Source organism: Neofelis nebulosa, chromosome 11, assembly GCF_028018385.1.
Source record: "Neofelis nebulosa isolate mNeoNeb1 chromosome 11, mNeoNeb1.pri, whole genome shotgun sequence".
Taxonomy (NCBI): domain Eukaryota; kingdom Metazoa; phylum Chordata; class Mammalia; order Carnivora; family Felidae; genus Neofelis; species Neofelis nebulosa.
Window position 1 is genome coordinate 53,292,433 of NC_080792.1, and position 12,443 is coordinate 53,304,875.

At 35.3% G+C, this 12,443-nt stretch overlaps 1 protein-coding gene across 1 annotated transcript in view; it reads left to right on the forward strand.

The window, feature by feature from the left end:
- Positions 1–12,443, forward strand: part of NDC80 (NDC80 kinetochore complex component) — a 62,324-nt gene that overhangs the window by 27,697 nt on the left and 22,184 nt on the right. The window contains exons 12-13 of the mRNA XM_058692574.1: positions 1,475–1,627; positions 3,935–4,024. Coding sequence (XP_058548557.1) covers positions 1,475–1,627; positions 3,935–4,024 — 243 coding nt within the window. The remainder of the gene's footprint in view (positions 1–1,474; positions 1,628–3,934; positions 4,025–12,443) is intronic.

The following is a 12,443-nucleotide window of genomic DNA, read 5'->3' on the forward strand; positions in this document are numbered from 1 at the left end:
CTCTTCTAGGTCCTGAGGGGATGCAGCTGCTTTCATTGAGCTCACAATGAAAGTGCATAAATATGTCAGGTAGTAATAAGTGCTATGAATAGGGGCACCTAGGTGGCTCAGTCAGTTAAGCATCTGACTTTGGCTGAGGTCATGATCTCACAGTCCGTGAGTTCAAGCCCCACATCGAGCTCTGTGCTGACAGCTCAGAGCCTGGAGCCTGCTTCAGATTCTGTGTGTCTCTCTCTGCCCTTGCCCCACTCATGCTCTGTCTCTGTCTCTGTCTCTCTCTCTGTCAAAAATGATAAACAAATATTAAAAAATAAAAAGTGCTATGAATAAAAATAAAGTAAGAGGATTAAGAAATTTGGGGGGCTACATTTGAGCAAAAGCCTTTCTGATAATGTAATTTGAACAGAGCCCTGAAGGAAGGGATAGAGACCAGGTAATATGGAATTGTTTTACTAAAATATTTTTGTTAAGGAGTGCGAGCCTGCTTGGGATTCTCTCTCTCCCTCTCTCTTTGCCCCTACCCCTCTCATTCTCTCTCTCTCTCTCTCTTTCAAATAAACATTTTTTTTAAAATAAAATATTTCTGTTAAAATAACATTTGAGACTTAAATGATTACATTTCACTTATTTTAGATAAATGAAATGTTTTATTTTTTAGGGGCTCCTGGGTGGCTGTCAGTTGGTTAAGCATCCGACTTTGGCTCGGGCCATCTCATTGTTCATGGGTTCAAGCCCCACATCAGGCTCTGTGCTGACAGCTCAGAGCCTGGAGCCTGCTTCGCATCCTGTTTTTCCCTCTCTCTCCACCCCTCCCCGGCTCGTGCCCTCTCTCTGTCTCTCAAAAATAAATTAAAAAAAAAACAAAAAAAGAAATGTTTACTTTTTAAATTGATAAATCCAGGGGCGCCTGGGTGGCTTAGTCAGTTGAGCATCCGACTTTGGCTCAGGTCATGATCTCACGGTTTGTGAGTTCGAGCCCCACGTCAGGCTCTGTGCTGACAGCTCAGAGCCTGAAGCCTGCTTCGGATTCTGTGTCTCCTTCTGTCTCTGCCCATCCCCCACTTGTGCTCTGTCTCTGTCTCTCAAAAGTAAATAAATGTAAAAAAAATTTTTTTTGAAAGATAAATCTAAAGTTTGTGTTTTTTCATGATTTCTCTGCCTGGCACTTTCAAAAGTAAATTTCAGTTTATACCTAGATATGGATTCTTGTTCCAAGCTATTTGGAAATGAGAAGAACATTAGGAAGAACAGTAAGATAAGAACAGATAAGAAAGAACAGTAGGATATTGCTTACTAATTATAGTTTTTAAATTACCCTACAGATTGTGAATAATATCTTTCATTCTTATATACCAAATTACAAAACTAAAAAAAAATACGTATAATTTTTGTGTGAAATTGCAGATGCCAGTTGAAAACCATATGGAATAGGACTATTTGGTTTACTTTAACATTTATTTTGGTGTTCTTACAGATTGAAACACAATTATCTGAGTATCACAAGTTGGCCAGAAAATTAAAACTTATTCCTAAGGGTGCTGAAAATTCCAAAGGTTATGACTTTGAAATTAAGTTTAATCCTGAAGCTGGTGCCAACTGCCTTGTCAAATACAGAGCTCAAGTTTATGTAAGTAATCATGAGATTAATTAATCTTCAAAAGATTTTTAAATGATATGATTGATGTTTATTTATTTATAACTAATAGTTTAAACATCAGCCTGTTCGTGACTGAGGTCAGAGCATGGAAATAAAACACTAAAACCTTTTATCTTCCATCTTTTTGGTAGTTAGAAATCTATTATACTTTTCTCTTTGAATTACAAAGCCTTTTCTTCCTCTCTACCTACTTTATCAATTCAACTATCCGATAGAAACTTTGATTACATTTAAAATACACACCAGGATTATAAAGAGAAAAATTACCTGACTCTTAATCTTAAATTGATACTTGTCCCAATAGAGACAGATATAAATAAATAATTGCTATATATGTACTTTATTAGAAATGTTTACAAGATATGGTATTGATCAATTCTTGCCAGAATTAAAGAGAAAGAAAAGTTTCTACAGAAATGGTGAACCTGGAATGAAGTCTTAAAAGATGAGGTATTTATTGGGATGGTCTGTGGGAAAGAGTTTCAGGTACAAGGACACACATGAAGGCATGAAATATAACAAGACACTAAGTAACACCAGTAGTCAATAATGAAAAGTGTGCACCTAATTTTTAAATATGTCCAAGGATGTAATTTGGAGAAGAAAATTTTTAAATCGTTCTATTGCAACTTCTTAGTTATTCACAGATATTAGTATTTTAGTAGCCCCCACAGAAATGTCAACTTTCAAAATACTTAGTTTTCGAATAAAGAATATCAGAGTATAAAGCTATGCATTTTTCCCTTGAGAATCATTCATTCAATACATTATTTATTGAGTACATATTAAGTTCCATACCAGCTAGGTGCTAGAGATGAAACACCCAGAAAGATACAGTTCCTACTTTCCCAATGATCACAGTTTATTTGGTGAACAGACTGTGATTAAATAAAGTCAGACTCATTTTCAATAGAAAAAATCCACCCAGTAAACATTTAATCTTTTACTGAATTGTTTCTCAAGCAATAGCTGGGTAGGCAGGTAGACAGACACTGGTGCAAGAAAATAAAACCTGCATCAAATCAGTATAGGAAGGATTACCCAATACAAAAAGAATGCATATTCTTGGAAAAGGGGAAAGTTTTTCTGTGATCTTTGGACATAGTTTTACATAATAATAGAACAATAGAAATAGAAATAGCATCCAGAAGGTGCAACCCAACCGTCACAAATAATATTTGGAGAAAAGTTCTTAGATTAAAAAGGCATTGCATCTTTCAAAGAAAAAGAGCAGCCAAAATTAAAACTCCGCAATTAATAACTTCAAAAGACCTACTAAAAACATAGTAACATAAAATTTTCTTTTGGTGATGAAGATGATTTGGAACAAGAGGCGGTGTGGTTACACAACATTGTACTAAATGCCACTAAACTATACACTTTAAAAGAAGTAGTTTTATATTAAATTCATTTTAACTTAATGATTTCAGTTTAACCATTTTAAAGTGAGTTTGACCTCAATTAAAAAATAGTAATGGGAAACTATTAGAATAGAGGACGAACATAAGGAATGCAAGCAGATTATGAGCTTCAAGACTAGTGAACATGTGGAGAAGTAGGGAGAGTGGCACACCCAGAGGGCATGGGAGCTCTGCATCCCTTTCCGAGTACCTTACGCTCTGCATCTCTCCCATCTGGCTGTTCCTGACTTTTATCATTACTTAAATAAACTGGTAAACATCTGCTTATTCTGGACACCCGTCTTGCTTTTTTTCATGGAACAACCTCCCCTGGTTATCTCTCCGCAGTTGTATTTCAAGATCTTCCCAGTTCTTTTTGCAGCCTCAGACTCCTCCATGTGTAACTTATTCAGTCATTCCCTGCTGGCGGATATTTGCTGTGTTTCAAGTCTTTTCTATTAAAGTGGAGTTCCAATGAATAGCAAAAAGAAGAAATACAGGCAGATAATTGTGAAACTAAGCAGTTGAAAAGGATTAAGAGAAAAATACAAATTGTTTTCAAGAAAGATACTGCATTAAAATAAGTATACTTACAAATGTTTAAATAATAGCAGTGTATCTCCAGAATGGATAAAGCAAATCTAAAATTTTCCAGGTATTGAAAAGCAAAAGCAAGTTGCATTCTACAGTTAGAAAAATTACATTGAAAATTAGTTTTATTGTCTTATTTCTGATGTATTAATTTAGTTTAAAAATATCGTAAGTTCACTTTTTTTCCTCCAAAATTGGCTCCTTCTATTGCAATGTGTAGATGCCTCATGAGAAATTTTGTAATTACATATATCATATGGATCTCCTAATCCTATGTCTTTTGTAGGTGCCACTTAAGGAACTGTTGAACCAAACTGAAGAAGAAATTAATAAAGCTCTAAATAAAAAAATGAGCTTAGAGGATACTTTAGAACAAGTAAGTAACAAAACAGTTATTAAAAGCAAAAGTAAGGGGCTCCTGGGTGGCTCAGTCGGTTAAGCAATGACTTTGGCTCAGGACATGATCTCGCGGTCTGTGGGTTCGAGCCCCACTTCGGGTTCTGTGCTGACAGCTCAGAGCCTGGAGCCTGCTTCGGATTCTGTGTCTTGCTCTCTCTGTTCCTCCCCTGCTCATTCTCTGTCTCTCTCTGTCTCTCAAAAATAAACGTTAAAAAAAATTTTTTTTAAATAAAAAAAATAAAAGCAAAAGTAAGATATTTAACACTTAAATGTGATTTGTAATTTTTAATTGTTAAGGAATGAACTTTTAATAAGATATTATAGAAAATGAGAGTTGGGTATACCCTTGACTTGGAAACATTTGAAGTGATTTTTTAAATAACTTAAACATTCTAGGCTTTACATATCATTGATGAAGTGATACAAAACTGAATAAATTTCCCTTGACTTTAAATGGAGAATTTCCTCCTTCAACTTGAAATAATTTAATATCCTTTTTTTTTTAAGTTTTATTTTTATTTAAGTAATCTCATACCCAGTGTAGAGCTCAAACTCACAACCCCAGATCAAGAGTCGTATGCTCTTCCAACTAAGCCGGACGGGCACCCCTTAATATCCCTTTTTGTGCTAAAAGGAATTTGACATGGCTCCCTTAAAAGTAGATAAATATCATTTGGGACTAGAGGCTAAGTAGCTATGATAAATTAAGAGATTTTTATTTACCAAATTTTTCACTCCGCACCATGAAATTCAGGGGAACTCAAATGCCTATAAAAGTCTATTTCCAAAAGTAAGTTTCAGAAAGTTCCTGCTTCTAAGATACTTGAAACATGATATGACCAATATCTCTCAGAGAGAACAGTACTATCGATTTGGTAATCTTTAAATATTGTTATACTTGATTAAGAAAAGTTAAGCTACTTCTCAACTGCAAACAAAAGGTATTGTTTATGTGACACCAAATAATTGAAGGAAAACCCCAGTTAATTCATATCTTCAAGAACTATTGTGGCATTTCAAGATACAAAATCCTATCTTTACCAGGAATAGAAATTTTTTTTTCTCATCTGGAAATAAAACCTATGCATTAAACGAATAATTATGCAAGTAACCCACGTTTTTTACATGTTAACAAATTGTATCAAGATTTACTTTGTATTAGAAAGAATTTCCAATCAAAAAAATAGTAAACTTTGTAACATTAGATAAGTGGGCAGTTTCATGATACTATTGTTATTATAATTTGGGGTTTCTGTAACATCACACATTAGAAAGAAGGAATTGGGACTGCTTTAACAGGTACTCCACAGATGTGACTGTTATTCAAGATGAAGTCTTCCCTTAGCTTCCTTCAGTTTAATTTCTCTCTTCTGTTGGAATGGGCACTAAACCTATAGATTTTCAAACTGAATTGAAACTTTTTAAAACTTTTTTTAATGTTTATTTATTTTGAGAGAGAGAGATAGAACATGGGAGGTGCAAAGACAGAGCATTCCAAGCAGGCTGTCAGCACAGAGCCCAGCACAGGACTCGAACCCACAAACCACAAGATCATGACCCAAGCTGAACCAAGAGTTGGACAGTCAACTGACTGAGCCACCTAAGCACCCCAGACTTGAAACTTTTTAAGGGCTATAAGCAGGAAATTTGGGGGGGGGGGGGGTGAACAAAATGGGGATTATAAGATGTATACTATAGGCTAGGCCCAATATTAATATTCCAAAGGTAAATATAACAAGTTTATATAAAATGTAAACTACCATTTGGAGAAAAAGACTGACCTGCGGTTATGCTAATCAGATTTGCATTTTTGCAAAACCCCTTTGGGCATAGAAAAAAATGACTTGTGGGGAAGCAAATAAAATTGTTAAGAGGTTAAACTAAAGTACAAATAGAAGGAAGTGGACAGGTTTAGGAAATGTTGAGGTAGAACCCAAGCATTTTTGATGGACTTTTAAAGCTAAGAGAGAAAGAAGCACTGACAGTGACTTCCATTTTCCCGGTGCGGGTAACCCTGCAGAGAAAAAAATGAGTGCATGTGACCAGGAGAGTACTAGAGATGTTGAGCTTACTGTTTACAGAACATAGACCTCCAAAAGGAAGCTGAAACAATAGATTCAGAACATAGGGGAGAGATCAAGTCTAAAAATACACATTTCAGGGTCTTTACCATATACATGATACTTTGAAGCCAGATGTGAGTGATATTTCTTAGAATATGTAGAGGAAAGTGGCAGAGGATTAAATCTTGAGAAATAGCACCACTTAAGCAATTCAAGGAAGGAGATTATGGGGAAAACTCTTAGAAGTGGACAAAATAGTTGGAGATCACTGGAAGAGAAAATGCTATAAAAGCCAAAGCCAAAGTAGGGAAGACTTCCAAGAAAGTCCTGATTTTAACTAAACTACTTATTGTAGTGTTAGTTTTCTCTCTCTCTCTCTCTCTCTCTCTCTCCCTCCCCCTCCTCTCCCCCTCCCCCCTCCCTCCTCCCTTCCCCCCCCTCTATATCATATACACCTTACACCTATATAATGGTATATATACATTATATCAAAACTAGGGGAAAAAAGAAATGATTAGTAATACCATATGCTTCAGAGACTGAAGATTAAACTATTTCTTAAATTTGACAATTTAACCAAATTAAGATGGCATAAGATAAAATAGCTATTTGACATAGTAATGACTAAACGTAAATTAATGAATTAAAATAATTGAACAAATGTTAAAATTTCAGCTGGGTAAATTTGAAGATCTAATTGACTTTACTCAGCAATTCATGAATTGGGCAGTATTCCATTTAACAATTAGAAACTCTAAAGGACTACAGAAAGGAAAACAATTTTTAATACAGGACAAGGAAGTCACACACATACACACAAAAGGATCATTTCAGGCAAGATTTCACCTCCCTTTGAAAGACAAAAGGGTCTTATGAGGTGGATTACCTCAGTGGTGCTAACCAGAAACTCCAGACTGACCTGTTAAGATTATATTCCTGGGGAAGGTTGAAATTGCAGTTAGGTTGAATATTAAGCTCTGGCTTGGTGACATGGGCCCAGCACAAGTAACTCCATTTTGAACTGGTAGTTTCCTTTAGTTTTCCCCTTTTGATCACGCTATCACCTTGATTGAGAGATACGATCGCAATTTAAGGCATCAGCACCACTTGCAGCTTTTGTTGTTCCTTTGTGTGATATCCATGACCTAAGTCATGACATTTGTGCTTAATCTCTGTGACAGTCACAGGTCTCAGTTCTAAGTTCATATTCCTTAAGTCTGTCATTCTTTTCACTTTTCTGATGTTCTAGTCCTAGGGAGATCATTTGCTTGATAGTTCAAGGCTGCAAACATATACTTAAAGTTTTTGAGAGAATACAACATAGTAGGAGATTTTTATGATTATAACAAATAAGTCCAATGTTTGGACTGTACTTTCCAACCATGGTCCCCAAGACCCAAACCAATCAAAATCAAGTAAGTCAAAGAAAGACCCCACTAAAGGAGTCATCTTTTTAAACCAAGTGGCTTACTCAGTGATCTTATATAACTGAGTTTCAGTTTCCCCAGAAATGTTAGTCCAGGTGCAACAGGTAGTGTTGGCCATAGCACAAACACCTCCCTGGTCAGTTAAAAGATAATCAAGGGCTGTCCTGTTACCAAGAACAACTTTGGCCAGAGTCAAAGGAAGCTAATTTTGAGTCATGAATGCCTCCTACGAAATCCCTCTGACTTGACAGTTTAAATTTAGGGAGTTGACCAGTGAGGTATCTCAGTATGGGCAGTTAGAGGCACAGTTAAATAACCTAAGAGGCATTATCCAATTATATGTTAGCCATTTAGGCCTTCATAGTCCCAGGGGGGATGATAACCACCACAGACAAAGAAAAACCCTGTTGGGGCACAAATCATTCCCATTAAGGAAGTCCTGTTAATGGATTAAATCACAAGGATTGCTGCATTTACCTATACACACCAAGGGTCAGTTAGGTTTTGTCCTAGCCTGAAATAAAAAGTTGTTCCAAATACCCCCTTAGCAATGGCCTGGGAGATACAGATGATGGCTTTATCTTTCCAGACCAGTGCCAAAGTAAAGGAAGAGAATAGAAGATGGCATGTTTAAAGTACGAAGTCTTGATCCAGTGTCTTGGGAAGAAGCAGTCTACCTTGCTGTCAGCTATTTCTCTTCTTGGTCAATTTGATTGGGAAGTCTCCATCATTTGTACAGGACTAGATGTCAGGCAGAGCCTTCTTCAGCTGTGAGATATGTATTTAGGGTTCAAGTCCCTGAAATCTTGCTGCCATCTGGGTAGTAAGGAGGTAGTAATAGTCCCTTTCAAGGAGATTCAAGGCAGTCTTGGTTCTTAATGTTCCAAATCAGAAGTCAGGGGAGAAAAATGGAAACATTAATTTGGACAGTTATAGCCAGATATTTGAAGAAATTAGAAGAATCCAGGACCTAGTCCAATCTATTGGTATGTAACAGAACCTCAGAGACAACAGGATTAGAATTTAATATCTACACAGGTTCAAACATAATTTTTCTCTCTACAATTACCCCCATTTTGCCAAAGATAACCACAATAAAACTAATTTATATGCATTAGACTTGGCCTGATTAATTACATAAGAATAGCAAGAAAAGTGATTGACCATATAAGCTCTTTTTAAAATTACTTTGCTGGAAACTTGTAAGCAAGGTGTACCAGATTGATTTTTGCAAGGGGCTTTATTGACTCCCTTAAAGTCAACCTTAGTTCCTTAAGTGTGTCCAGTCATATATGAGTCTATGCAAACCTCTCTCAAATATGAAAATCCAATCAAAGCCTTGATAATATACCCAATATTTCCAATTGTGTGTCTTATTACAAGGAGACAGGTTGTTAATGAACTTATACAAATAACTAACTGTATTATCATGAAAAGAATACTCAAAAGAGTTTCCAAAATCTGAACCAGGTAGAAAAAGTAAATGTTTCATCATTGCTTATAAAGATATACTTTAGGAGTGTCGGGGTGGCTCAGTCTTGGTTAAACATCTGACTCTTGATCTTGGCTCAAGTCATGATCTCATGGTTTGTGGGATGGAGCCCTGCATTGGGCTCTGTGCCGACAAGCGCAAAGCCTACTTGGGATTCTCTCTCCCTCTCTCTCTCTGCCTCTCCCCCACCCAGATACATAAACTTTAAACATATATATATATATATATATATATTTACAAATTGTTGTAAATCCTACATATCTTAAGACAAAGGTGTCCTTAAATCTGGAAAAGCAAAACATTATACAACAGCATTTCAAACAACAAATCATAAAAAGTTATGATCATCCTCCTCAGTTCATTCAGTTCCATGTTACTAATTCTTATTATACTTGAATCCAGTTTACTGTTAGTTTTGGAAATTCTTACCCAGTTCAGTTTTATGATCATAAAGTTATCAGAAATCTGTACTTGTCAAAAGCCCTTTCCTTACATCTCCTTGAAGATGAAGTATTTTTGCAGGAAACTATTGCAGAGTATCAGGGTAAAACAATAACAGTCTGTGAATGACAAAAGACTTGTAAAAATGTCCATTGTTGAAATCTGATTAAAGTTCACTGTAATGGAATTGACAAGGAAAGTTGGTTATTTCAGTAACATGGAATATTTTAAGATAATAAGTGGAATTATGACTGATAACACTATACCAAGATATATTAGACTTTGGGGATTTAGTACAACTTCTAGAAAACTTATATATTTACATAAATACAATAGAAAGCTTAGTCTTCTTACTTGACAATACTTCCCGCATAATTTAACATATCAAATAAGCCTAATTAGTTTAGCATCTCTTCTTTTTCTGGAGAGATAACAAGTCTTTTGGGAGGTTCTAGAAGCCCTCCAGAAAATCTCAAAGTTAGTTTGAGGTTGAAAAGTTAGTTCGCTTTGGAGAAGTTTGTAGGAATATGAAGAGGTTTTAAGATACTTTGTCAAATAAGATCATAGGTCACTGTGAAACAATACTTAGTTATCCGTTTAACTATGGTGACAAAGACTTCACAGACAAATACAGAAAGTAAAATAGTTATAAGTAAAACTTAGCTCTTCTAATAAAGAATGCTCAGCTTTCTTAAGTAATCAAAGACCTGATAAAAACAACACAGGAAATTATTTTAAGAAAACAAAATCTTTGCTTTCTAGGCAGATTACTTTAAAAATTAAGAAAAAAGTTTGCTTAAATTTCTAAAGAAGAGTGGACCAGTAATCTGAGAAAACTTTGCTCTATTAACAGAAAGAAAACCACATTCTAAGTTTGTACTAGCTTATTTTTTATATTAAAACTCTTTTACTTAATTAAATTTATTCTTTTTTTTTTTTTTTTTTTTTTTTAATGTTTATTTGAGAGAGAGAGAACAGGGGAGGGGCAGAGAGTGGGGGAAGAGAATCCCAAGTCCCTGATCCGGGGCTCAGACTCGCAAACCGTGAGATCATGAGCTGAGCCAAAATCAAGATTTCGACACTTAACCGACTGAGCCACACAACAGCCCCTAAATTCATTCTAATCAGCCAACCCTGACCACACATAGAATGTGTTTCCCTTATTATTTCTAGCAATTTCAGTTACACATAGTAGAATTTTTAACCCTCGGAAACTTTTAATTTCTGGTGAAATCTAAGTAAGAAATTATAAATTGTCTTTTCCATTACCATTATATGAATTAGCAGACTAATAAATACTTTTTTATGACTTTAAGAAACATGTGCTTTCTCACAGAAGGTTTGTCAGAGCAGCATAACACATGTTTACTAGTAGACCCACATACCTTTATAGTTCCTCTGTAAAAGGAAGTAAAAAGTGGATAAACCAATATTCAGTAATTAATGTTTCAGTATGTTATCTTACTTGGAAATAATATGAATAGTGAATGAATTTAACGCAACTCATCGTTTAACTTAACCTAGCAAAACTTTAAAGTTCCAGGTTAAAAAAAAAAGATTTGGGAAAACTATTTAAAAATTCACCTAAAAACTTTTTATCTAATTTACATCCATTTAATATACTTGTTCTTTACTGTGTTTATTTTTTAACATTTTTAAAGTTTTTTTATTTATTTGGAGAGAGAGAGAGATGCAGAATGCCAAGCAGGCTCTGTGCTGAGGCTCTAACTCACAAATCAAATGATTATGACCTGATTGAGATCAAGAGTCAGACGCTTAACTGACTGAGCCACCCAGGTGCCCCTTTACTATGTTTAGTTTACCCACCAAAAGTTTATTAAACAAAGTCACCCATCAGCCCAAGCTAATTTTTCTTGCTGACAAATTTTGTAACAGGTAACATTAACTCATTTGATTGATAAGCCCAGGTGGAATAAGACTTGTATGTAAGTATTTTATTCAATGTTGATATCTCTTAAGGAAGGTTTATTTTAATTAAATCAACAAAGTTAAGCTAACTTAAGCACTTATGTGATATGCATTCAGAAAGCATTTGGGTTAGGGGTGCCTGGGTGGCCCAGTCGGTTAAGCATCTGACTCTTGGGTTTTGCTCAGGTTACAATCTCACAGTTCATGAGTTCCAGCCCTGCATCAGGCTCTGTGCTGATAGTGCGGAGCCTGCCTGGGATTCTCTCTCTCCCTCTCTCTTTGCCCCTCCTCTGCTCTATCAAAATAAAAAACTTAAAAAAAAAAAAAAAAAGAAAGAAAGCATTTGGGTTAGTTTCTATTATATTTTAACAATTTTTATGAATACTTTAAGCACTTATTTAAGTCCAGTTAAATAGAGCTTTTTTACAGACTAATTTTAGTAAGACCGTCCAGAGGCAGAAAATACCACACATCTATAACACACATATAATAGACACACATAAACATGTAAACAGAGACCTTATAACTTGTGTTTTTCATTTTTTTCTTGATAAAAATTACCTTCCTGAAGTTGTACTTTAACATGTACATCTCAAAGGCACCAGGAAAGAATACAAGTTACAAGTCATTTAAGATAAATAGGGGAGGTTTGGGGATTGTTTAAAATAAAAATAGATGAATTTTGTATTGTCTCTAGGGCTGCATTTCTAGTTTTGTAAAGAAGTGAGTAAATTTAAAGATCTAATTGGCTTTGTTCAACAGTTCATGAATCAGGCAGCATCCCATTTAGCAAACAGAAAAGAGCTTCAAAGGACTATAGAAAGGAAAGTTTTTAAAGGCAGGACAAGGAAGTCATAAACCAAAAAAGAGGATTATTTCAGGAAAAGTTACCTCCCCTTGAGGAACAAAATGGTCTTAGTAGGCAGATTACTACCTCAGTGGTGCTAACAAATTCCAGACTTGACCTGTTAAGATTACCTCCCTGGGGAAGGTTGAAACAGCAATTAGATCTGGAGAAACAAAAACATAGTTATGAAGGAACTT